General features: G+C 37.9%; 1 protein-coding gene across 29 annotated transcripts in view; it reads left to right on the plus strand.

The window, feature by feature from the left end:
* The window catches only part of ANK3 (ankyrin 3), a 701719-nt gene that overhangs the window by 650863 nt on the left and 23241 nt on the right, over positions 1-27615 (plus strand). For 19 of the 29 annotated variants that reach the window (XM_054521780.2, XM_054521785.2, XM_054521783.2 and 16 more), the window contains 6 exons: positions 930-8756; positions 9384-9458; positions 13287-13418; positions 14318-14461; positions 18071-18161; positions 21449-21827. In XM_054521780.2, the coding sequence (XP_054377755.2) occupies positions 930-8756; positions 9384-9458; positions 13287-13418; positions 14318-14461; positions 18071-18161; positions 21449-21827 (8648 nt within the window). 29 annotated transcript variants of the gene reach the window in all.

The following is a 27615-nucleotide window of genomic DNA, read 5'->3' on the forward strand; positions in this document are numbered from 1 at the left end:
TTTTCAGTTGCTTTGCTTGCTTATGAGGTAACCATGAACCATATTTTGTTTTTTTTCTTTGTGTGTGTATATGTACACGTGCATTTTAAAGTCATTTCATATTATGTTTTCTTTTCCTCTCATCAAAAGGAATATACTGCATGGAAAAGACAAATGCAAACATTCCTTTTCTTTGTTTTTTTGTTTAAAATTCTGACTCAGAAAACTTCTTGCTCTTATTGGCTTTTTATGGGTGTAAAGCATAACTGAACTGTGCATGGGAGATACAGATTTAAAATCCAGTGGCTTCACAGTTTGCACATCAGTTGCCTGTCACTTAAAAGTTATTTTGGATTCTGCATGAAATAGGCTTGAGTGGTTTTTGAAAAAAAGTTTTAGATATTTAATGTATAGCTACATATATTGAAATGGTTCTAAGTAGGTGCAATCTGTATCATGGAAAGGCTAAAGGAGAGAGAGGACATTAGAAATGACTAAAATGAAAGTTGTATGGTTGCACGAAACAAACATATACCTATACAGGCAAAATAGAATGGCTACTGATATTTCAAAACCAACACATAAGAAAGTCAATAGGAAGTAGGGAACAGTTTTCCATTATGGTTATTTTTCTCATCATTAATTGTTTCCTCATGTTTTCTATTTTTCATTGTTTGCCTCTTTGGTTGCAATGTGCTTTTTCTTTCATTTCACATTACTCTGTTTTTTATTTATTTAGTTGTTTTTTTTTAACTTCAGATTAGTTATGTCTGTAGAAATTTATTTTTCCTCTTAATTGTTCCTTTTGCCTCTTCCATTCTAAATCATGCAAACAAATGTACTTGCTTTTGTAATATTTCAAAGTTTACTGACCAATTTTTTTCTCTGGTCTCTCTGTTTCTCAACCATTTTTGTTGATTTTTGTGTTTGATTTCATTTTAAAATTTAAGAAACAGTTGAACGGAGTACAGGAGCAACAAGATCCCTCCCCACCACTTACTCATACAAGCCATTCTTTTCTACAAGACCATACCAGTCCTGGACAACAGCTCCGATTACAGTGCCCGGGCCAGCCAAGTCAGGCTTCACTTCCTTATCAAGTTCTTCCTCTAATACGCCATCAGCTTCTCCGTTAAAATCAATATGGTCTGTTTCGACTCCTTCTCCAATCAAATCCACATTAGGCGCGTCAACTACATCTTCAGTTAAATCCATTAGTGACGTGGCATCTCCAATTAGATCCTTTCGGACAATGTCTTCGCCGATAAAAACTGTGGTGTCACAATCTCCATACAATATCCAAGTTTCCTCTGGTACCCTGGCTAGAGTTCCAGCAGTCACGGAAGCTACGCCCTTAAAAGGGCTGGCATCCAATTCTACGTTTTCCTCTCGAACCTCTCCAGTGACTACAGCAGGGTCTCTTTTGGAGAGGTCATCAATTACTATGACACCCCCTGCCTCCCCCAAATCAAACATTAATATGTATTCCTCAAGTTTGCCATTTAAGTCAATTATTACATCAGCAGCACCGCTAATATCTTCACCTTTAAAGTCAGTGGTGTCTCCAGTTAAATCAGCAGTTGATGTCATTTCATCAGCCAAAGTCACAATGGCATCTTCTCTCTCATCACCTGTGAAGCAGATGCCTGGACATGCAGAGGTAGCATTAGTCAATGGATCTATTTCCCCTCTAAAATATCCATCATCCTCAACTTTAATTAATGGATGCAAAGCCACTGCCACGTTACAGGAAAAAATTTCTTCTGCTACAAACTCTGTGAGCTCTGTGGTCAATGCAGCCACTGACACAGTTGAGAAAGTGTTTTCTACCACAACTGCAATGCCGTTTTCCCCACTCAGGTCATACGTTTCTGCAGCACCATCAGCTTTTCAGTCTCTAAGAACTCCTTCCGCAAGTGCACTCTATACATCCCTTGGGTCGTCAATATCTGCAACTACCTCATCTGTAACTTCATCAATTATAACAGTGCCAGTATACTCTGTAGTCAATGTTTTGCCAGAACCAGCATTAAAGAAACTTCCAGACTCTAACTCATTTACGAAATCAGCAGCAGCCTTGCTGTCACCCATTAAAACATTGACTACGGAGACACATCCTCAGCCTCACTTCAGTCGAACTTCATCTCCAGTTAAGTCATCTTTGTTCCTTGCACCCTCTGCCCTTAAGTTGTCTACACCATCTTCTTTATCTTCCAGTCAGGAGATACTAAAAGATGTAGCTGAAATGAAAGAGGACCTAATGCGGATGACCGCAATACTACAGACAGATGTGCCTGAGGAGAAGCCATTCCAACCTGAACTCCCAAAAGAAGGGAGAATCGATGATGAAGAACCTTTCAAAATTGTAGAGAAAGTAAAGGAAGACTTAGTGAAAGTTAGTGAAATCCTTAAAAAGGATGTGTGTGTAGATAATAAAGGATCACCCAAATCACCAAAGAGTGACAAAGGACACTCTCCTGAAGATGACTGGGTAGAATTTAGTTCGGAAGAAATCCGGGAAGCCAGACAACAAGCTGCTGCGAGTCATTCTCCATCTCTGCCGGAGAGAGTGCAAGTAAAAGCAAAAGCCGCCTCCGAAAAGGATTATAACTTGACCAAAGTTATTGATTACCTAACAAATGATATTGGGAGTAGTTCACTGACAAACTTAAAATACAAGTTCGAGGATGCAAAGAAGGATGGTGAGGAGAGACAGAAAAGAGTTTTAAAACCAGCAATTGCTTTGCAGGAACACAAACTCAAAATGCCTCCAGCCTCCATGAGGCCTTCCACCTCTGAGAAAGAATTGTGTAAAATGGCTGATTCCTTTTTTGGAACAGATACTATTTTAGAGTCTCCTGATGACTTTTCTCAACACGACCAAGACAAAAGTCCCTTGTCTGACAGTGGCTTTGAAACAAGAAGTGAAAAGACACCTTCAGCCCCACAAAGTGCTGAAAGCACTGGTCCTAAACCACTTTTTCATGAAGTTCCCATCCCTCCTGTCATTACAGAAACAAGAACTGAAGTGGTTCATGTTATCAGGAGCTATGAGCCCTCAGCTGGGGATGTTCCCCAGACCCAACCAGAGGAGCCTGTGTCACCTAAACCTTCACCTACTTTTATGGAATTGGAACCAAAGCCCACCACCTCTAGTATTAAAGAAAAAGTTAAAGCATTTCAAATGAAAGCCAGTAGCGAAGAAGATGACCACAATCGGGTTTTAAGCAAAGGCATGCGTGTTAAAGAGGAGACTCACATAACCACAACCACCAGAATGGTTTATCATTCTCCACCAGGCGGTGAAGGTGCATCTGAAAGAATTGAAGAAACCATGTCAGTCCATGACATCATGAAGGCCTTTCAGTCCGGGCGGGATCCTTCCAAAGAACTGGCAGGTCTGTTTGAACATAAGTCGGCAGTGTCTCCAGATGTTCACAAGTCTGCTGCTGAAACCTCAGCCCAGCATGCAGAGAAGGACAACCAAATGAAACCCAAACTGGAGCGTATAATAGAAGTCCACATCGAAAAAGGTAACCAAGCTGAGCCCACTGAAGTCATTATTAGAGAAACCAAAAAGCATCCAGAAAAAGAAATGTATGTATATCAGAAAGACTTATCCCGGGGAGATATTAACCTAAAAGATTTTCTGCCAGAAAAACACGATGCATTTCCTTGTTCAGAGGAACAGGGTCAGCAAGAAGAAGAAGAACTTACCGCTGAAGAGTCATTGCCTTCTTATCTGGAGTCTTCCAGAGTAAACACTCCTGTGTCCCAAGAAGAAGATAGCCGCCCTAGTTCTGCTCAACTCATATCTGATGACTCTTATAAAACATTGAAGCTTTTGAGTCAACACTCAATAGAATACCATGACGATGAGTTGTCAGAACTAAGAGGGGAGTCTTACAGGTTTGCTGAGAAAATGCTTCTGTCAGAAAAGCTAGATGTGTCTCATTCTGATACTGAGGAATCGGTTACAGACCATGCAGGACCCCCTAGCTCAGAGTTACAGGGGTCTGATAAGCGGTCCAGAGAAAAAATAGCCACTGCCCCCAAAAAAGAAATTCTCTCCAAAATCTATAAAGATGTTTCTGAAAATGGTGTAGGTAAAGTGTCTAAAGATGAGCATTTTGATAAAGTGACAGTGTTGCACTATTCTGGCAATGTTAGTAGTCCAAAACATGCCATGTGGATGCGCTTTACTGAGGACAGATTAGACAGAGGTAGAGAGAAGTTGATATATGAAGATAGGGTGGACAGGACTGTGAAGGAGGCTGAAGAAAAACTGACTGAAGTGTCACAGTTTTTTCGTGACAAAACTGAGAAGCTAAATGATGAACTGCAGTCCCCAGAGAAAAAGGCACGCCCTAAAAATGGCAAAGAATATTCTTCTCAAAGCCCTACCAGTAGCAGCCCTGAGAAAGTGCTACTGACAGAACTGCTGGCATCCAATGATGAGTGGGTTAAGGCAAGACAGCATGGCCCTGATGGACAAGGCTTCCCCAAGGCCGAGGAGAAGGCACCCAGTCTGCCCAGCAGCCCAGAGAAGATGGTTCTCTCCCAACAGACTGAGGACAGCAAGTCCACAGTGGAAGCCGAAGGAAGTATTTCACAGAGCAAAGCACCAGATGGGCCCCAGTCTGGATTCCAGCTCAAACAATCTAAACTCAGTTCCATTAGATTAAAATTTGAACAAGGCACACACGCAAAAAGTAAGGACATGTCTCAAGAAGACAGAAAGTCAGATGGCCAGTCCAGAATCCCAGTTAAAAAAATACAGGAGAGCAAACTACCCGTCTACCAAGTTTTTGCTAGAGAAAAACAGCAGAAGGCCATAGACCTCCCAGATGAAAGTGTATCTGTGCAAAAAGATTTTATGGTATTAAAAGCCAAAGATGAGCATGCCCAAAGCAACGAAATTGTTGTAAATGATTCTGGCTCTGATAATGTGAAGAAACAGAGAACTGAAATGTCAAGTAAAGCAATGCCTGACTCTTTTTCTGAGCAGCAGGCTAAAGACTTGGCATGTCATATAACCTCAGATTTAGCAACTAGGGGACCATGGGACAAAAAGGTCTTTAGAACATGGGAGAGTTCGGGAGCCACTAACAATAAGTCTCAGAAAGAAAAACTTTCGCATGTACTTGTTCATGATGTAAGAGAGAATCACGTTGGTCACCCTGAGATTAAAAGTGTTGATCAAAAGAATGAATTTATGTCTGTGACTGAGAGAGAACACAAATTGTTAACAAACGGCTCTCTCTCATCAGAAATTAAAGAAATGACTGTACAATCTCCCTCCAAAAAAGTCTTATATAGGGAATATGTTGTGAAAGAAGGAGACCATCCAGGTGGATTGCTTGATCAGCCTTCCAGGAGGAGCGAGAGCTCAGCAGTGTCACACATTCCCGTCAGGGTTGCTGATGAGAGGAGAATGCTGTCTTCTAATATTCCCGATGGTTTTTGTGAACAGTCGGCATTTCCAAAACATGAACTATCACAAAAATTGTCCCAGTCAAGCATGAGTAAAGAGACAGTTGAGACACAGCACTTTAATTCTATAGAAGATGAAAAAGTTACCTATTCAGAAATCAGCAAAGTTTCCAAACACCAGAGTTATGTAGGTTTATGCCCACCTCTCGAGGAAACCGAAACCTCCCCCACCAAATCTCCTGATTCTTTAGAGTTTAGCCCAGGAAAGGAATCTCCCTCTAGTGATGTATTCGACCACAGTCCCATTGATGGATTGGAAAAACTCGCACCACTAGCCCAGACAGAGGGAGGGAAAGAGATAAAAACTTTACCCGTTTATGTCAGTTTTGTACAAGTGGGGAAGCAATATGAAAAGGAGATACAACAAGGAAGTGTAAAAAAAATCATAAGTCAGGAATGTAAGACAGTACAAGAAACCAGGGGGACCTTTTATACAACTAGACAGCAAAAGCAACCTCCTTCTCCCCAAGGTAGTCCAGAAGATGATACTCTAGAGCAAGTATCCTTTCTAGACAGCTCTGGGAAAAGCCCTTTAACCCCAGAAACGCCCAGTTCAGAGGAAGTGAGTTATGAATTTACATCTAAGACACCTGACTCGCTCATAGCTTATATACCAGGCAAACCCAGCCCAATTCCCGAGGTTTCTGAGGAGTCAGAGGAGGAGGAACAGGCCAAGTCAGCCTCCCTTAAGCAGACTACAGTGGAGGAAACAGCAGTCGAGCGTGAAATGCCTAATGACGTGAGCAAAGACTCTAACCAAAGACCCAAAAATAACAGAGTTGCCTATATTGAATTTCCCCCTCCTCCACCACTGGATGCGGACCAGATTGAGTCAGATAAGAAGCACCATTATCTCCCAGAAAAAGAGGTTGACATGATTGAAGTCAATCTGCAAGATGAGCATGACAAGTACCAGCTGGCTGAACCTGTCATTAGAGTGCAGCCACCTTCACCAGTTCCTCCCGGGGCAGACGTCAGTGATTCAAGCGATGATGAATCTATTTATCAGCCAGTCCCAGTTAAAAAATATACCTTCAAATTAAAGGAAGTGGACGATGAACAAAAAGAAAAATCCAAAGCTTCTGCTGAAAAGGCTTCCAACCAGAAAGAACTGGAAAGTAATGGATCTGGAAAAGATAATGAATTTGGCCTTGGCCTTGATTCACCTCAGAATGAAATTGCCCAGAATGGGAACAACGACCAGTCCATCACAGAGTGTTCCATTGCCACCACAGCAGAGTTTTCTCATGACACGGATGCCACAGAGATCGACTCTCTGGATGGCTATGACCTGCAAGATGAAGATGATGGCTTGACAGAGAGTGATTCTAAACTCCCAATTCAAGCCATGGAAATTAAGAAAGATATCTGGAACACAGAGGGCATTCTGAAGCCAGCTGACCGCTCTTTTAGCCAAAGTAAACTTGAAGTTATCGAGGAGGAGGGAAAGGTGGGACCAGATGAGGACAAGCCACCTTCTAAAAGTTCTTCATCTGAAAAGACTCCTGATAAGACTGATCAGAAGTCAGGGGCCCAGTTCTTCACACTGGAAGGCAGACATCCTGACAGATCAGTGTTTCCTGATACTTACTTCAGTTACAAAGTAGATGAAGAATTTGCCACTCCTTTTAAAACAGTAGCTACCAAAGGTCTAGATTTTGACCCTTGGTCCAATAACCGAGGGGATGATGAAGTTTTTGACAGTAAATCACGGGAAGATGAAACTAAGCCATTTGGGCTGGCTGTAGAAGACCGCTCTCCAGCAACAACCCCTGATACAACGCCAGCCAGAACGCCAACTGATGAAAGTACCCCAACTAGTGAGCCTAACCCCTTCCCATTTCATGAAGGAAAAATGTTTGAGATGACTCGCAGTGGTGCAATTGACATGAGCAAGAGGGATTTTGTTGAAGAGAGGCTCCAATTTTTCCAGATTGGTGAGCATACTTCTGAAGGGAAGTCAGGGGACCAGGGGGAAGGGGATAAAAGTATGGTTACTGCCACACCACAGCCACAGTCAGGGGACACCACTGTAGAAACCAATCTAGAGAGAAATGTAGAGACACCTACAGTGGAACTTAACCCCAGCATCCGGACCAGCGGAGAGTGTCAGGAAGGCACATCCAGTAGTGGCTCCCTGGAGAAATCAGCAGCAGCCACTAACACCTCTAAAGTTGACCCCAAGTTGCGCACGCCTATAAAAATGGGAATTTCTGCATCCACCATGACCATGAAGAAAGAAGGCCCTGGAGAAATAACAGATAAGATAGAAGCGGTGATGACCAGTTGTCAGGGATTAGAAAATGAAACTATAACAATGATTTCAAATACAGCCAATAGCCAGATGGGCGTTAGGCCCCATGAAAAACATGATTTTCAAAAAGATAACTTTAATAACAACAACAATTTGGATTCTTCCACTATACAGACAGATAACATTATGAGTAATACAGTTCTGACAGAACATTCTGCACCCACTTGTACCACAGAGAAAGATAACCCAGTGAAAGTCTCATCAGGAAAAAAGACAGGGGTACTACAAGGACACTGTGTAAGAGATAAGCAGAAAGTTCTTGGAGAACAGCAAAAAACAAAGGAATTGATAGGGATTAGGCAAAAATCCAAACTTCCCATAAAGGCCACTTCACCAAAAGACACCTTCCCACCGAACCATATGTCAAACACTAAAGCAAGTAAAATGAAGCAGGTTAGTCAATCCGAGAAAACCAAAGCCCTTACTACTTCTTCATGTGTAGATGTAAAGTCCAGAATTCCAGTGAAAAACACACACAGGGATAACATAATTGCAGTTAGAAAAGCATGTGCCACACAAAAGCAAGGGCAGCCAGAGAAAGGCAAGGCCAAACAGCTTCCATCCAAGTTGCCAGTAAAGGTAAGATCCACCTGTGTCACTACCACCACCACCACCACCACCACCACCACTGCCACCACCACCACCACTACCACCACCACCAGCTGCACAGTTAAAGTTAGGAAAAGTCAGCTCAAGGAAGTATGTAAACATTCCATTGAATATTTTAAGGGAATTAGTGGTGAGACCTTAAAGCTTGTGGACCGCCTCTCTGAAGAAGACAAAAAGATGCAGTCCGAGTTGTCCGATGAGGAAGAAAGTACCTCAAGAAACACGTCGTTGTCCGAGACTTCCCGGGGTGGCCAGCCTTCGGTTACAACGAAGTCTGCTAGAGATAAGAAAACAGAGGCAGCACCTTTAAAATCAAAGAGTGAAAAGGCCGGCAGTGAGAAAAGGAGCAGTAGAAGGACTGGTGAGAATGAAGGCAGTCAGGTCTCTCGAGCACTCTGCTCACATCCTGGAGAACGAGCATAGTTTGTAAACACTTTCCAACTCGTAGACCCTAGTGCATGAACTGTTGTGATTGCCTGTGGAGTGACTTAACCGTAGTTTCTCATTATGTCATTGTCATCTGTATGTGCTGTCGTATATACTCTTCTTTCTGCCTTTTGATCAAACTACACGGTAGACAGCTAGGGAAGCATGCTGAAGATATTGGTGTCATTCAAGATGAACAACCTTCTTTTTTTTTTTTTAATGTGCTAATGGATATGATTCTGTCAAAGTAAAAGCACAGATGTTGAAATCCCATCATGGTGTTTTCACCAACACGACACTTCTGTAACTGTTTAAACTAGCTAGCTCGTCAGCATGTTCAATCCCATTACATTGAGCATCCATGTAGTCTGACATTTGGCCTGATGCAGGTGAAAAACAAGTGAGCCATGTGCAAAGAAGTGTTCATGTAGGTGACTAGGACACATTTAAGTGTACAGTGTTAGCATTAGTCTCTCTGTAAAATCTGCGTACTGCTAAAAGCAATTTTCCAGTATCGTATCTTTCTTGATGATTATTTTAATTAAGAAATTGTAAATCTTAGGTCCACAGAGTCCATGTGAACGGACAGATATCAGGATGGCAATAGTAGCCGATCACCTGGGACTTAGTTGGACAGGTAAGTGCATACACTCCTGAATGGAACAAATTAGTTTCTTCATTTCTTTGTCTTACTCACAAGCAGTTCAATATATATATTTTAAAAATAGAAACAAGCAACTAGTAAAAAACATTTTTATCCCCAATAATTTTATCTACCCAGAGATAAATACTGATTGTACCTTGTATACTGTGTTTTTCCAAAGCCTTTTCTATGCATATGCACTAAGAAATAGAAATTTAGATTTATTTTATTAGTTTCTTCATTTCTTTGTCTTACTCACAAGCAGTTCAATATATATATTTTAAAAATAGAAACAAGCAACTAGTAAAAAACATTTTTATCCCCAATAATTTTATCTACCCAGAGATAAATACTGATTGTACCTTGTATACTGTGTTTTTCCAAAGCCTTTTCTATGCATATGCACTAAGAAATAGAAATTTAGATTTATTTTACCTTAAACTTAAGCATTTCCTTCACAATGTCACTTCTGTAATATAGGATAACCTTTTACTGAATAGCAAATTTATCTTGTAGCACAAAAGAAAACACAGCTAAGGCCTATGACTTAATTAATCAAAATTCTTTCACATGGTTTATGTCCTTAGAGCAGCTTTCTAGGCACCAGTTCAATTAACCCACACCTAGGCTGCACAAATTTTAGTCATTCACTGTGAAGTCCTCTTCACAATTTTTATGATATATACATAAAACTCTATGTTTATTTGTCTGATACTCTTCTTTAAGTCAACTCACTTTTATGCTCAAATATTTATTTAAAAGAAAAATTTTATATCACTTCGATAATGGGAAAGGATTATTTGCATTATCTATGTAAACAAGAAAACAATGACAGTAAGTTTAAATTTTGAATTAAAAATTTTTAAATGTGATTTTTAAAACATGATAAATATGCAAATAAATATATTTAATTCACAAAAGTTGAATTCTATAAAATTCATGCCTATAATCCCAGCACTGTGGGAGGCCGAGGCAGGCGGATCACTTAATGTCAGGACTAGCCTACCCAACATGGTGAAACCCTGTCTCTACTAAAAATACAAAAATTAGCCAGGCGTGGTGGTGCATGTGTGTCGTCCTGGCTACTTGGGAGGCTGAGACAGGAGAATCACTTGAACCTGGGAGGCAAAGGCTGCAGTGAGCTGAGATCGCACCACTGCACTCCAGTCTGGGTAATAGCATGAGACTCCATCTCAATAAAACAAAATAAAATGAAAGATGATGAGATTTCTTATCAATTGGACAAACTGGACAATTCTGCATTGTAATTTTGAGCTTAACAGGACCCTTAAAATCCTACCTCACATGAATCTGAGAAATTTTAAGTTTTATAGGTTAAGTATATTTTTTAATGCATGGCCAAATAATAAATATTCATTATCATCACATCTAAATTCATCTTGCATACCATTAGCAACATACATTCCATACAGTTATCTCTATTTCATGGGAGAATATGAAACTAGATAATAGGAAGCAATTTCATCGAATTTTTTTTTTTCCTTTGAATGCCCTCAGTCCCCATCCACCCCCACCACCACTACCCCATTTCAAACCCTCCTGTCTTCATCAACCTAGTCTCGGCTCTCAGGTATACTGCTAATGGCTGGGAGCTGAGTGGAGTTGTGAAAAGATAGGTGGTCTGAATAATGTTTTGTAGGCAGTTGAGAGTTAATAGTAATTTATTGCGTATAAATATTTACTAATATCAACTTTATATTTTAACATTGGACATTGTAATCTGAAAATACACTGGAGCAAATGTTTGTTTTGCATTATTATATGCCTAGAACTGTTAGATTATTTTCCTTAAGCAAATACAGTCAGAGTAAATTTTTGGAGATGTGGCATAATAGCCAGACAAAAAGCCATAAACCCCAAATTCCTAGTGTCAGTGTCTTTGCTCTTTATTAAGTCTCTAGACAATGGATACAGTTTTGTCATGAAGACTTATTGGGCAGTAGGAGTATTGTCTCTTAAGACACATAGATGAAGAACTTAAAATAATTAACTTCTCTAACTAGAATTACTGTATGCTCAATGATAATTATTAAGAATATTAAGCATTTAAGAGAACAAAATTTATATCTGTCCTTCGAAACCACTATTAACATCTTATGTGCTTTTTTTAAAATAAGAACTTTTTATAATGTTATAAATACAATGTAATCTGCTTATTTGTAACTGTGTCATTCTACAAAACTAAATATTTTCTGATCTTGGTTTTAATGCAAAAAAATATCCAGTAGATGTACCTTATGACAGTGATTTTCTAACTGTGGTTCACAATGCTTCAATGAGATGTGAAATCAGTTCATACTTTTTGTTTTTAAATGGAATATTATATAAAAGAAAATGGCTGTGTTTAAGTGTGTTAAGGCTAAATTTTGCTCCGTGGAGATCTGATTTTATTTATGTAAACACCATGATATAGAATGTATTTCTAACTGTAGGCCATGATCACAACAGTTGTCTGCCAAGCCACTGCCTTAAATTAACTCTTATCCTTTTGTTCAACATGCGGATTGTTTTCAACGAACATTCATGTATATAAATCATTGTATACAACTCATATATCGTCAGGGTAAATTTCTAAATGTGAATCACTTGGTCAAAAGATAATGGACTTTTTTGAGCCTCTGAATGCATTTTGCAAAATTGCTGGAAGTATTTTGTAAGGGGGACACAGTCTTGACCAATTCCTTTTCCATGGGATCATTTTTGCCCATTTCTTACTGTTCTTTATCATTTAAGGTAACACACACTTGATAAATTGTTTTAATATAAAAAAAATAGTGAGAACTAAGTCTCCTTCCCTTCTCTGACTCCTAAGTTTCCCTCTTCCAAGGCAGCCACTAATACTGAGATCATATGTATCTTTCCAAAGACACTCTGCAATTTACAAGATTGAATATGAGTATATCTGAGTGTATACGAGTAGATGGACAGAAAGCTGTCTCCCTTTTATTTTTTACTCAAGTAGCTTCATATCATATAAAATGATCTGGCCTGGAGTCATCATATAACCTCCTGTGTGGAGTTTATGAAACTTGAAGGCATAGAGGGTGGCATATTATGTGAGTAAAAGATATCTTCATGAAGATTGCTTAGCACAAACTGTATCAGCATCTCTTGTGCCATATACGTGAATTGTGTACCCCTACGTATCTTGTAATTTGCTCAAATTATAGAGAATTTGGCTGAATTAAAACAATCATCCAACATCCTCTTTGCAAACTCCAAAAATCTTGTTTTATTTTTTGAGATAGGGTCTCGCTCTATTGCCCAGGCTGAAGTGCAGTGGCACAATCTCAGCTCACCGCATCCCCCACCTCCTGGGCTCAAGTGCTCCAACTCAGCCTCCTGAGTAGCTGGGAACACAGGCATGTGCCACCGCACCTGGATAATTTTTGTGTTTTTGTTGTTGTTGTGGCTGTGTGTGTATGGAGATGGGGGTTTTTGCCATGTTGCCCAGGCTGGTCTCAAACTCCTGAGTGCAAGCAATCCACCTGCCTCAGCCTCCCAAAGTGCTGAGATTATAGGTATGGGCCACTGTGCCCAGCCTAGGTCTAAAAATCTTTATAAGATGGTCTCTAAAAAAAAATCTGATTGTAAGTCATTACCTAAGGAGAGTTAAGTCACAGCCTGTGTATGGTCACTACTTTGCTATGAAGCCAAGTATATAAAAATTAATGCCTGAGGCTGTACTTGAGCTTGACTATAAAATTCCCTTTTCTTTTTATGGCAATTGAGCATTACTTTTATGAAACGTGTGATAAAAGTAGAATATGCAATCTTAGTAACTCTCTTTCTTTTCTACAGAACTGGCAAGGGAACTGAATTTTTCAGTGGATGAAATCAATCAAATACGTGTGGAAAACCCAAATTCTTTAATTTCTCAAAGCTTCATGTTATTAAAAAAATGGGTTACCAGAGACGGAAAAAATGCCACAAGTATGCTGAAATTATATTATTTTAACTTTCAAAACTGCATAAATGTAATATTTTAGATAAGCCAACTGTTAAGTTCATTCAAGTATTGTTCTAATTTTCTGTAATCTTTAATATAGAAAACTACATGATCATGAGGTAATAGCAAGTCTTTTGAAGTTATACTTGTTTAATTTAGTGTTAACAGTCTAAACTATTCTTCAGAAGCTTTTTGGGAAGCAAGTAGCAGGCAATTTTTCACATCTGGCCTGTCATTCTCTCTGTGACCATCAAAACTGAAAAAATAATTTTAGTTGTTAAATCATGGGACACAGTCATCAGAAACACTCTGAAGTTACCACTATGGCTGGAGGTGCATGTGCAGAGAGGGAAGACAGGATCATATTAGGGGAGCAAATAGTTTTACTCAGCTTGGTTGGCTCTACTGTTGTTGGGTTTGGTTTTGTTGGCTGGTGGGACTGGGTGGTGGTCCTCTATTTTGGCAAGTGCCAACCCACAACAATGTGGAATAAATTACTGTGGGTTTGCCTGTGTCAACTTGACCTTAGAAAGTCATTAAAATGCTAAGTACCAAATATGAGGGTGACCTATTTTGACATTCTAAGAGGAAAGGGAACTTTAGTTTTATTAGATCCCCTTATAACCAACAGGAATCTAGTTATTTTAAGGCCCATCCGCACTGTTCCAGTGGAACACAGCTTTACAAAGTGATGATTAAGACTCTGACACCTTCCCTGTAGCAGCGAGCATTCTGAGTCCTCTGGATAGGGAGATTGCAGAAATGGAGTAAAAAGGAGCTAAAATGTCAGCAGGGCAGCAAAAGCCATGCCTTTGTGTAGATATTGTGCTGACTGAAAGAACATAATTTAATTGGGTTTTCAACCTTTTTTTCTCCTTTTCAGCTGATGCCTTAACTTCGGTCTTGACAAAAATTAATCGAATAGATATAGTGACACTGCTAGAAGGACCAATATTTGATTATGGAAATATTTCAGGCACCAGAAGTTTTGCAGATGAGAACAATGTTTTCCATGACCCTGTTGATGGTAATTGAATTTAGTGTTCATATTTATTTAATCATTTGATAAAATTTGAAAGTGCAGTCAGACAAGGCAGCCACTTAAAAGCAACTAAACTGTGATTTGCTTGACTTAGTTTCTCATTTTCACAGCATTTTCTCTGCCAGAGTCTGCAAATAAACACTCTGATATCAGAGCAAACTTGGTAAATACCTCTGTTTATATACAATATAAATCATGACGTATGAACGCCTAAGGTATCTGAAGAGTTGGTATTTCTAATATTTCATAAAAGTTAAATATCTAGAGAATGCATTGCTTTTGTCACTTTTAATTTTTATGTTAACCCTCCCAAACTAGTTACCTCTTTCATTCATATATAGGTAAAACAAATGATGAGCCATTTTTATCAAATAAGCAAGGTATTGAGTAAAGTGTAAGCATACAGTATACAAATTGTAAGGTAAAATGGCAATTTACTGTGTGGCACCAGGTATTTAAATGTGCACTGAAAAAATTTAATGTATCATTCAAGTACGTGCTTTAGTTATTTAGCATTGTTATTTTAACTTCGTGAATATGCTGCCATTTATTATTTGGAAAAACTACTTGATCTATTGTATATCAAAGGCAGCATAATTTCTAATTCAATCGGCATACATGTTACTAACAATAATTCCTCTTTCACATTAGCTTAATTTATATAATGATCTTGTCATTTTTTCCTCATGTAAATTGTGCTTTTTTCACTGAAATATTAAGAAAAACATAATAAATATCTTCCTATGTTTTTCAAAATAGTCCTGTCTTACGCTCACAAATGAACATTTATTCCTACAATGAATTTTTGTTCTGTTTTTGAGACGAAGTCTCGCTCTGTCGCCTAGGCTGGAGTGCAATGGCACGATCTCGGCTCACTGCAACCTCTGCCTCCTGGGTTCATTCAAGCCATTCTCCTGTCTCAGCCTCCCGAGTAGCTGGGATTACAGGCGTGCACCACCATGCTCAGCTAATTTTTTGTATTTTCAGTAAAGATGGGGGTTTCACCACGTTGGCCAGGCTGGTCTCGAACTCTTGACCTCAAGTGATCCACCCGCCTCTGCCTCCCAAAGTGCTGGAATTACAGACATGAGCCACCCCACCCGGCCTCTATAATGAATTTTGAGTAGAAAATTTGATGATGGTGTGGAGGCAGGAATAAGAACGAAGGATATTTTTCTACTATTCCATTTTTAAACTGGCAAAGTTAGACTAACAAGAGTCACAAACTTCTAATTAACTTCTAATTCTGCATATATTTTGTGGAAAAATATCTCAAAATTCTTAGAAAGTTTCTGCTTATTAAAAAGTTTAAGTCTGGCCGAGCACCGTCTGTCTCGTAAAAAAAAAAAAAAGTTTAAGTCAACAAAAGATTTAAAGCATACTTGTTATACATGTAACAAACACAATGGGTAATGAAGTAAAAAGCGGTTCTTTTTAAGTTTATAAAGACCATAGAACCTTGGAAAAACGCTCCCTTTGAGGCCTTGTCTTATACGCAAGGCCATATATTAGTAACCACATGCTTTTTGCACTAGATAAATATAGATCATCTTATCAAAGTTATAGTTTATACATTCTTCTAATATTCTTTATTGGGAAAAATAGTTGTTAAGTAACTCTAATAAAAAAGATCACCAGAACACAACAGAAGTAGTTGTGTTGTGAAAGCTTCATTTAATTTGAACATTTTAAAATTGTGGAATATCCTTAAAATACAGTCAAAAATGAAAGGGCTCTTTGTTGCTGTATCTTAATATTTTTAAATTCCTTTTTCAAAATTTCTTAGGGAAATTTAGAAACGTGTATATGAAGTAATTTCACTTAGGCAGATCATAAGCCTCAGCTAATCTTAGCCAGCTTTTCAACAAGAGTCTGGTTTATAGATGACCATAACTGAAAAATGTTCACTTACCTATAGCAATCTGAGTTTACAACAGCAGCTAAGTTGGTATTTACCTTGGACAGATGGAAAAATTAGACTTTCATTTTGTAGACCAACAATTCAGAAACTGTGCTTTGTTGCTTTTTTCCTGTCTCTCCTCTTCGTTGAACTTTTATGAAACTTCCTTTCCTCACCATGACCAGACCATTGTTGACTTTTCTCTCTGCTAAGGCAGAAAAATGCTTCCATAGTCCATGCAGCAATGTTTAAAACAAGGGATTAGCTCCCCCCTCCCCTTTTGTGTAGGCTGGTTAATAAACTCTGTGTTTCATAGCATTGTCGTGAATACTCAGAGTGCTCCTTGCAAATGGTTTTCCTGCTATCTCTGTTGTGTATCATTTCTCTTTATTTGATTCGTGGTTCTGAGTGGACCCTACCACCGACTTCACCAAGACCTTCATGTACTCCACAACCCTTTCATCTTGGTCATATCTGTTTTTGTACAACACCCTAAAACTACATGGAGTCTTTTAAACTTGGTCTGTGTTTTCAATCCTTTTCTTAACATTGTTTAAAATTTTTTTCCCAGTGCCACTGCTCTAAAATCTAACAATCAATAATTTCTTTCCAAAGATTAAATCCATTTTTCTGTGCTATAATTTCATGTGAAAGAACTAGGTTGCTTTGCTCGTATATACAGTTCTTAAAATAAGTTGTAGGTAATTAATTACAAAAATTGGTTTCTTGTGGCTTGCTGAATTCAGTCCACCACAGTATGAACTTTGCATGCTACATATAGAAAGATGATAATAAGTATCTCATATAATGACAACTAACTAACTTTATATTGGATTAGTTTGCATACTTTGGATTAGTGTGCATATTTACTCATTGTATCATAATTTCCAAAACAGAAACAATTGATATCTTAATTAGTATTCTGTTTTATTGGAGTTTGCACTAGGGTTTTTATTTCATTGTGTTACATTTAATTGAACTAAACCAATAAATTTATCGACATTAATCTGTAATTCATCATACATTTTCATGCCTGATATAATTTTAGTCATTCCATGTGTTTTTGTTTGATGTATTCTAATTCATTCCAGTCAGTCCAAATGTACTGTCTTCCATAGGTTATCCTTCCCTTCAAGTGGAACTGGAAACCCCCACAGGGTTGCACTACACACCACCTACCCCTTTCCAGCAAGATGATTATTTTAGTGATATCTCTAGCATAGAATCTCCCCTTAGAACCCCCAGTAGACTGAGTGATGGGCTAGTGCCTTCCCAGGGGAACATAGAGCATTCCGCAGATGGACCTCCAGTCGTAACTGCAGAAGACACTTCCTTAGAAGACAGCAAACTGGAAGACTCAGTGCCTTTAACAGAAATGCCTGAAGCAGTGGATGTAGATGAGAGCCAGTTGGAGAATGTATGTCTGAGTGAGTATCCTCAATACCTTGGAAATTTGGCTGGGTCCCCAAAAGATGTTAAACCAGCAGAGCCTAGAAAACTAGGAGTAAGCTCTGAGCAGCAGGAGAAAGGAAAATCTGGTCCTGATGAGGAGATGACGGAAGACAAACTCAAATCTCTATTTGAGGACATTCAACTTGAAGAAGGAGTAGAGTCTGAGGAGATGACAGAAGAAAAAGTACAGGCTATTTTTAAGCGTGTTCAGCAAGCAGAACTGGAAATTTCTTCAATTACAGGTTGGCAGAATGAGACATCAACTGGAAACCTAGAGTCCTGCGCTCAAGCTCGAAGAGTAACTGGTGGGTTATTAGATCGACTGGATGACAGGTATGGCTGTTTCAAAAAAAGGCAAGTGAACACAGGTTACTTGTTAATAGTTTATCTTAAATACATGCTTTTTAGTGGTGACTTCTTCTGAATTACCATTCTAGTTCTGGGATAAAACCTGCTTTAAAGACCAGTTCATTATGCTAATCTGGAAAGGAAAGTGAATTTAAATTTAATTCTCAAAACTATTGAGAGGCTGAAATAAAATGCAAGAAAATTTCCATACATGCCCAAGATTTATACGTTGTCTTTACTTTAGAATACTATTCTTTTCTACCTTATTACTTGTATGGTTGTTTTCATATAGCCAGTAATTATTGTTCCTTTAAAATAATGAATGAGGTGGGCGGATCACCTGAGGTCAGGAGTTCGAGACCAGCCTGGCCCACATGGTGAACCCTCATCTCTACTAAAAATACAAAAATTAGCCAGGTGTGGTGTCACGCGCCTGTAATCCCAGCTACTCGGGAGGCTGAGGCAGGAGAATTGCTTGAACCCATGAGGGTGGAGGTTGCAGTGAGCCGAGATCACACCACTGCACTTCAGCCTGGGAGACAGAGTGAGACTCTGTCTCAAAACAATAAGAATAGTAATGAATGAAAGTCCATGTTGTTTAGAAATGTAAACATTACTGTTTTTTTTCCTAACTGCAAACATAAATATGCTCATTATTAAAACTTAAAATGCAGATTAAACAAAAATCAATACACCCCATCATCTACCAATAACATTTTGGTGGATTTTCTTCTATGCATGATTTTTTAAATGTCTTAATGTAAAAAGTGCAGAGAAGCAGAAAGAAAAGCCATCCATTCTCCTACCATACTAGGAAAAACTGATTTTACATATCCTTTGATTTTTCCACAAGTCTTGTTTTTCATAATTTGAAAGATACGCAGTTTTTTACACCAAATAATATTGCCATGATGAACATTTGTCTTTACCCAAAATAATTTCCTGGTCATGAATCTGGTTAATTCTTATACTGGCCTTGCTCTAGCAAGGTGAGAGTCTAGAATCTGAGACATAGGTTCAAATCCCACCACCATTAGGAATGTAGTTTGTGATTTGGGACAAATGTCTAAGCTCTAAGAATGTCACTCTAATTATCTTTAAATATAAGAATACTACTACCTTCCTTAAACAGATTTATAGATAGAAAAAGAGAGGATGTATCATGTCTACCAAATGACTGACACAAATAGTAATTTCTCAGTAGCACTAGGCATTATTTTTATTTACATACACATTAGACTAAAACAGTTTACTTCAGTGACAGCTAGTGATAAACTTAAGTTGGACACAAGAGAACTTATATTATTTCATAACCGTATTTTATATTTTTATGTCATTAATAAGCTTCTTGCTCAATAAAAATTCCCAAAGAGGGAGTTTACAAAACTGCTTTTGAAAAATTGCAGGCATGAAAGAATTCTATCTACAGCCTACAAAAGACACAATTGCAAAGAAGACAAACAGTACTAATTTTGATGTCTATGTTCAGATATAGTCACACAATTTATAGTTATATATCAGGGAACAGATATAGGAAAGGTGTTCATTATTATTAAACCAGCTGAAATTCCTTGTTTTGTATAGGCTCTGCCAGTGAATTATACAGAAAAAACACTAGTGAATCCCCTGGTTCCATAGAAGGAGGAAAATGCCAGTCACTTTGCTCCTGTTATCAGAATATGTAGGGTTGGAGAACGTAGGCAAGCAATGTGGACTGGGGAATAGAAAATTAAACCAAAGTCACAAAGCTATATGTTACAGGATCTTCACAGTATGCTTGGATTATTTATCCTTACACATAAAGAATAGAGTGTGCTATGGATGCCTTTTAAAAATAAGTATGTTCAGATAATCAGAATCTGATTTAAAGGAGTACACACACATATGTAAGTATATATTATACATATAAAGCATTGTACTAGTTATTGCCTTCTAGCGGTAATAAGCAAAGATGCTCAAAATAATACACAAGCTACAAAAAATGAAAAATAGTCTATACTGAAACTTGTAAAAAACTTAGAAGTCAATTTAAAAGAAAGCATTGGAAAGGAAAGAGTTTTAATAGTTAAGGGAAAAACAGTTCTCTCAGTAGGTAGAAAAGGGTGTGCAACACTCAAATCACTAGTGAGATTGGCAGAGGTCAAGAGTAGAGAAAAATGAGATTCAAGTAAAGGTATTAGAGTTGGAAAAGTAACGGCAGGATTCATGACTGAAAACATATACAAAGAATTGGATTTTGGGGTTCTTGGGGGAATACCACAGTCTTGACCACAGGAATTTGTTTTGTTCTTTTTTGGAGACAGGGCGCAATTTTTTGTACAGTAGCTCAATCTTTGCTCACTGCAACCTCTGCCTCCCAGGCTCAAGCAATCCTCCCATCTCAGCCTCCCGAGTAGCTGGGACTACAGGCATGCACCACCATGCCCACTAATTTTTGTAGTTTTTTGGTAGAGACATGGTTTTACCACGTCACCCAGGCCGAACTCAAATTCCTGGCCTCAAGGGATCCTTCTGCCTCAGCCTCCCAAAGTGCTGGGAATATAGGCAAGAACCACTGAGTCCGGCCAGCAGTTTATTTTTTACTGGTGATAGAAAAGCATTCTGAAATATCTTCTCCTTTAAGATTGGTGGGCTTGGAACTCTAGGTATGTCCATGAGCGTTTCAGGATCACTCATTAAGATGATAGAATTCAAGTAGCTGCAGAACTGCAATTTTTATATTTAGATGAGAGCATAGCTAGGCAATTTGGCAACTGAGATATGGGGGATGTCTAGAAGCTGTGTAGCACCTCCTGACACCCCACCCATGAGAGCCCTTTACATTTTATTTATTTATTTTGAGACAGAGTCTCACTCTGTCACCCAGGCTGAAATACAGTGGCACAATCTCAGCTCACTGCAACCTCCGCCTCCCGGGTTCAAGCAATTCTCCTGCCTCAGCCTCCTGAGTAGCTGAGATTACGGGCACGTGCCATCTCGCCTGGCTAATTTTAGTATTTTTAGTAGAGATGGGGTTTTGCCATGTTGGCCAGGCTGGTCTCGAACTCCTGACCTCAGGTGATCTGCCCGCCTCAGCCTCCCAAGGTGCTGGGATTACAGGCATGAGCCACCGTGCCCAGCTACATTTTAAATCCAGTGGCCACACTTTTCACACTTTTGTATTTTATGCCTTCAGAAGTAGTCAAAAGACACAGTTCTTAAAACTTTAGAGTTTCTGAAACCTATATTCAGTCATATGTCGCCATTGTAAATTTGCAAATTTCCTGTTGCAGCCCTGACCAGTGTAGAGATTCCATTACCTCATATCTCAAAGGAGAAGCTGGAAAATTTGAAGCAAATGGAAGCCATACAGAAATCACTCCAGAAGCGAAGACAAAATCTTACTTTCCAGAATCCCAAAATGATGTAGGAAAACAGAGTACCAAGGAAACTCTGAAACCAAAAATACATGGATCTGGTCATGTTGAAGAACCAGCATCACCACTAGCAGCATATCAGAAATCTCTAGAAGAAACCAGCAAGCTTCTAATAGAAGAGACTAAACCCTGTGTGCCTGTCAGTATGAAAAAGATGAGTAGGACTTCTCCAGCAGATGGCAAGCCAAGGCTTAACCTCCATGAAGAAGAGGGGTCCAGTGGGTCTGAGCAAAAGGTATGTCATCTGGTCATCCAGTAGCAGTCATTGAAATGGAAAGTATTGATGCTTTACTTCTTTGGATTAATCTTGTAGCCTGGGGCCCAAGGTTTTTTACAATTTCTAAATTATAAACGTGTGAAATTGTAGCACTAATGGTGGAGGTAAAGAAAGTACTGAGTTAAACACATAGGTTAAAAAAAGTTCCGAGTAAAATGTATGCCATTTGATTATACCTTCATTCATTGTGCTGGAAAAGGGAATAAGTATCTGTTTAGCCATTTTTAGGAGGGACGAGAACCAGAGAGACATTAAGTAACTAGTTTAAGACCCAATATTTTATCTGGGATTTAGGTTTCCTAACTCCCACTCCATGTTCTTCCTTATGGGAGGAGGATAATCATTCTGATCCTTTCTGGCTCCTTGGCATAAACAGTCTATAGCATCTGACCCATCTAAGTTCTATTCTGTATGGTCTGTTGTCTGAAAGCGTGTTTTAAAAATTAAAGAGATGAAATTCCAAGCCTAAAATGAGGTGAGTTGACAGCAGTTAGAAATTTAAAATTAGAAGTATGATTTTTATAATTTATATAAGTTGATGATGATTGTGTTAACATGTATTTCTAATCACTTTAAAACCTACTGTGATAGATTTGCTTGTTTTTGTACTTTTGTGGTACAATCTAATAGATTTTTTTCTTTGAGGTTTACTCTATTTTTAGATATTAAAAGTATCTTAAACTGAAATTATGACTCATACGTGGATATAAGAAAATAAAAACCAGCTGTTTCCTACATTTTTTACTGCTTTGTAGTCTCCCAATTTTTATGTCTTTTCATCAACTCTGCAACAGACAGAGATTAATAGTAGCACTTGCAGTTTTCGCTGAGACATATCCAGTTCACTGAAGACCCACTTTAGTGTTTTGGGAGGAAAAAACAAGTATTTTCTAAAATAATGAGTTCAAGATTGATTTGAGGTTTAGGAAGACTTTTAGCAAACTCAGTTGCTCAGGAGCTGATTCTCAGCTTATCAGTAATCATATCCTTTCCTTTTCCCTTCTGCAGACAACGTTTGACTGTTTTCAGGCTTGTTAGAAGGGAGAGTAAGAGGAAGTATAGTTCTAGATCATCTATTTTTTTCCTCCTGTAAGTTGCTTTGATATAAGATTTGGTGATGGTAATCAGTTGCTTAAATGATATCCTAAAATAATCTCCAGCTCATTTAATAACTGCCTTCACCAAATTTTTATTAATGGTGTTGTTTTAGTTTTAAGCTCTTTTAAGTCTTTTTCAGGCCTTCTTTAACTCCGTCCTGACAAGTGTGGTTTTGAATACTGATTTCTGTCTTTGACTTGACTCAGTATATTTAAGTGGTGTGAGTTTTGGATAAGTTTCCTTTTAAAATGATCCCACAAAATATAGAAAGAAGCAATAACATAGTGGTATTTTTCCTGTGACTATTTATTCTGCAAAAGCCTGTTAAAGTTCTAAAGGCAAATGTCTATACAAATACATATAAACACCGCTGTGTATGTACATGTGCATATGTATGGGCCACTGGAAAATCATATTGGCCATTGGCATAAAGACGGTTGAAAATTAAGTTTTAAACCCTGAGTGGAAACTTAGCTGAGTTTGTCAGTAATGGAAAATAATTTACCATTAGAAAACATTTTCAAGATTTCTTGTAAATGAGTTTGTGCCTCTGGTATTGGTTTCGAGTCCTATTCTAATGCAGAAAGACTTCATGACCTAAAAAATCCATAATGGAATTAAAGCTTCTAGGAGACATGAACCTGACCTCACAAGAAATCCAAAGATGTTTAGGATGTGTCGTTTGTGGCTATACCATAGTATAATAGCAACCAACTAGGTCATCTGATGTATGATCTCAGAAAACAGCCCCCTTTTTATCCCCTAAAAAATCAGGTCAAAAGTCCGGGTGCGGCTCTTACACGGATGACTGCCTGCTGTTATAAGGTAAAATTCTGCTATTTTCCACCTGTTTCCATGCAGCGACCCATGGCAAAGGAGAACTGAGAAAATTCCATTTGGTTTCCTTGTTTTCCCCTTTACCAATTCCTAGATAATTCACTAAAAGGAATCCTGAGCCTGAGATTCTTCTTCCATTTTCACTTTAAGGTTAGCAGAGAGTCCAGGGAAAAAGTGGAAACTGAAACAATGACCAAATGGCCACTTTTTCTTTATGTAAGGGGTTGGCCTCACATAATTTTTTGTAGGATTATGCTATAATCAACTCTAGGTTTGTTGTTTGTGTTTGCTTTAACATAGATGTTCTTCTACTTTTGAATTCACCCAAGTGAAAACCTTTCCTCAACTTAAGATTCCATGTAAGATAATTCAGATTCAGTTTTCCCTTTTGCCTCATCCAACCCATTAATCCCGGAATGCTGACTAATAATTCTTTTCCTTCATCAACACAGATTCCTGTTACCTCTTTCCGCCTTCTTGAGCCTTTGCAAAGCTTCCTTCCACAATACTTAGATCATTCTAAGTCTCCTAAATTTACTGTCCTTTACTGAAAAATTTAAAATAATAATAGCAAACTTAATTCAAGTTCTTACTCTTTGTAAGGATAGTGGCTACGATTTCCTTTTAAAACCATATTGTTCAGTGGGGTGGTTTGTTGAGGTGAAATTTCCTATAAAGTCAAGGCTGATATTACTGTTTAACATTTTAAAACACTTGTCAAGTTTACTGTGGATGAAAAAAATGGCCTAGTTTATTATCTATTCAACTAACATTTCATAAAGCATTTTATCTAACACCTGTACCTCCTATAGCAATTTTATTTTGTTTCCACTTTTTTTAAACAAATACTGGAATTCATTTTTCCAGTGGATGTTCACTAAATTCTGTCTCTGGGATTATTAGATTTGAGGTAATGAATTAACTTCAAAGATAAAGTACCAAAATTATTTTCATAGTTCCACCATTAAAATTTAGAAATTTAACCACTCAGTAAATACCCTTCCCCATGGCATCTAAGTGAAAGCTAAAGGTACTTTCTCCTTCAAATTATGAACTGTTTGCCTCTTGGTAGTTTTTCCAGATTCCCACCTTTATTGCCTGAAAATTAATATTTTGTGCAGTAACTATATTCTGTGAAAAGTATTCTATTTTATATTCTAATTTCATTATCAGTTCTTTAAAAAAAGATTTCAAGCTTTCACACGTTTATTCCTTCATTAAATTCTTTCTCAGTACCAGTTATGTGTTTGTTAGGTACAAATTATGCTGATATTAATCTCTTGATATAAGTATATGTGCCAAAATATGCTAATATAAATTCTTTACTTTTTGTTGTTGTTGTTGTTGAGACGGAGTCTTGCCCTATTGCCCAGGCTGGAGTGCAGTGGCGCGATTTCAGCTCACTGCAACCTCTGCCTCCCAGGTTCAAGCAATTCTCCTGCCTCAGCCTCCTGAGGAGCTATTTTTTGTATTTTAGTGGAGACAGGGTTTCACCATGTTGGCCAGGCTGGTCTCGAACTCCTGACCTCAAGTGATCCACCTGCCTTGGCCTCCCAAAGTGCTGGGATTACAGGTGTGAGCCACCGTGCCCAGCTAGATTCTTTACTTTTTAATAAAGTTCAAAATAGCTTTTGATAAGGTTGTCGAATTTGACCAAAATTTCGTAGAAGTCCAAAATATTATGCCTCTTTCTGTAGATCAAATGAAATGTGGCCCAAATTACAAGGGTATACACATTCATGGTAGATGAATATAGATTTTAAACTAGTTTTAAAAGGAATATGAATGATTTAATTGTAGTTTCTGATGCCAAAAAGTCTCCATAATTATTTTTTAAAAACTTATAACTACCTTGATCTTTACCTGTACACACACACACACACACACATGCACAGAGTAATTTCACTTAGAATCCTGGTCAAAAATTTTCTTCCACTTAAATTTTTTTTAAGATTCTCACAAATATACATCATGATTTTCTTTAGTTGGCAAAAAAAAGAAAAAAAAAATCAAGTAAGTGTAATTCTTTCTTGATTTCCCTTCTCAGAATGTCTTTTATTTTAAGTGTGATGGTAAAATTATACTAAAAATGCATTTATCAGGACTTGAAAGACAGTGAGAGTGATTCAAGCTCAGAGGAAGAACGGAGAGTCACTACCCGAGTTATTCGCCGGCGTTTGATTATAAAGGTATCCTGTAGCTGGGTCATTATGTGGCATTGCTGTACTATTAGAAACTCCTTCCTTGTGGTTGTGAAATTTCAGCATGCTTGATAATGAAATGGCTTTGTGTAATTTTTTTGCACCCTTGAAAGCTTGTGAAAACAACAACCAAAAAGAAAAAAAGCCATGTTGCGTGGTATTCTGTATAGGCCTATTTGATATGTGGCGGTTGTAGTTTTATTTGAGAATTCTTGGCATTTGTATCCTGCTTTCCTTGAAGAAGTGTTATGTGAATGAGCAAAGATTCTGTCTTGGTGACACAGTAGTTCATATCAAATGAAATGTTCAATTGAAACCTTAGAAACTGTAATAAGGTATGAGGCACGATAAAGAAGAAAGAGAATGAAAGAATTAAAAGGCTTCCTTCTCAGTCTCAAATTACTACTGCCTTAAGAATTTTTTAAATTAAAACCAGTTCTTCATAAGCAATCAGTAGCTGAGAATTTGAGGTTATAACCTGGCATGGATATATGTGACACAATGCAAGTAAAGTAAAAAAAAAAAAAAATTCCGAAATAGGTGTTTAACTTTACTAACACACAAGAAAAAAATCAGGCTGTATTTTTAAGTATAGGAGTCAATTTTAAAAAAATGGAAAATAGAATTCTTCCCTATTATGGCACAATTGAAAACACTATTAATAAATATTCTTTCTTTCCTTCACAAAGGTCTGTTGAAGCATTTACCTTATGCATAGTAAGGTTGCACGGGATGCTTCTTGCAGTCTGCCACTTGTCTTCATTACTTCATTAGATCTTTCTTAGGGTTAGAATAATTGAGTTCAGACAACTAGAAAGCCATTTTCAATGCACAGACTTTTGAATATGATCCAAATAACTTGAGGCTTCTTGGTTACTGCCCTAGAGAGAAAGAGGAAGAGAATATCTATTGAAAACCATTTATCAAACTTATCCAATCCCAAAGTGTCAAGAGACCCAACAGAAAGCACAGAAGTTGGCACAGGTGTCCAAAATTTCTTAATCCTGCTGCTTTTCACTTTTCATGAAGAAACTCCACCAAATCTGCCCTAATACAGTTTTTCTAAGACTCTGGAAACATTAGGGAAGAAAATAAATCTTTGTCTAAATTTTGAGTTATCCTGCAAATCAGTTGTAAGCTCAATAGGGTTCCTTTAAAAACCACGAATCACTTCTTTGAAAATTCCATATATATAAGCAAGCCAAATTACTTATTGCTGTCTAGCACATTTGCAAGTATTTAACCTGCTATCAATAAAATCCTTATAATCAGTCACCTCACACATGTTCTCTAGGATTGGGTGGGGGAATGCTTGATTCAGTTTTTCTGAGTTTTTGCTTTTCTCATAATCAGTGTCTTCAAGATATGATATTTTAAAGTGAAACATCTAGAAAAAGCACATAGTGCTTTGAACTTGTCTTTTATGCTTAACATATCACATACTAATGTTACATCTAAATCTACCACATTCCTTTATAATAGCTGCCCATGATAGAAGTTGACTTTCTTCTATCCAGGACAAAAGAAAACAAATATAGCCATGCAAAAAAAGTGGAAGGCGGGGATAAAGAAGTTTTCCTCTGAGAAGACAAAAACAATAACTTCAAAAC

This window comes from Pongo abelii, chromosome 8 (assembly GCF_028885655.2).
Source record: "Pongo abelii isolate AG06213 chromosome 8, NHGRI_mPonAbe1-v2.0_pri, whole genome shotgun sequence".
Taxonomy (NCBI): Eukaryota; Metazoa; Chordata; class Mammalia; order Primates; family Hominidae; genus Pongo; species Pongo abelii.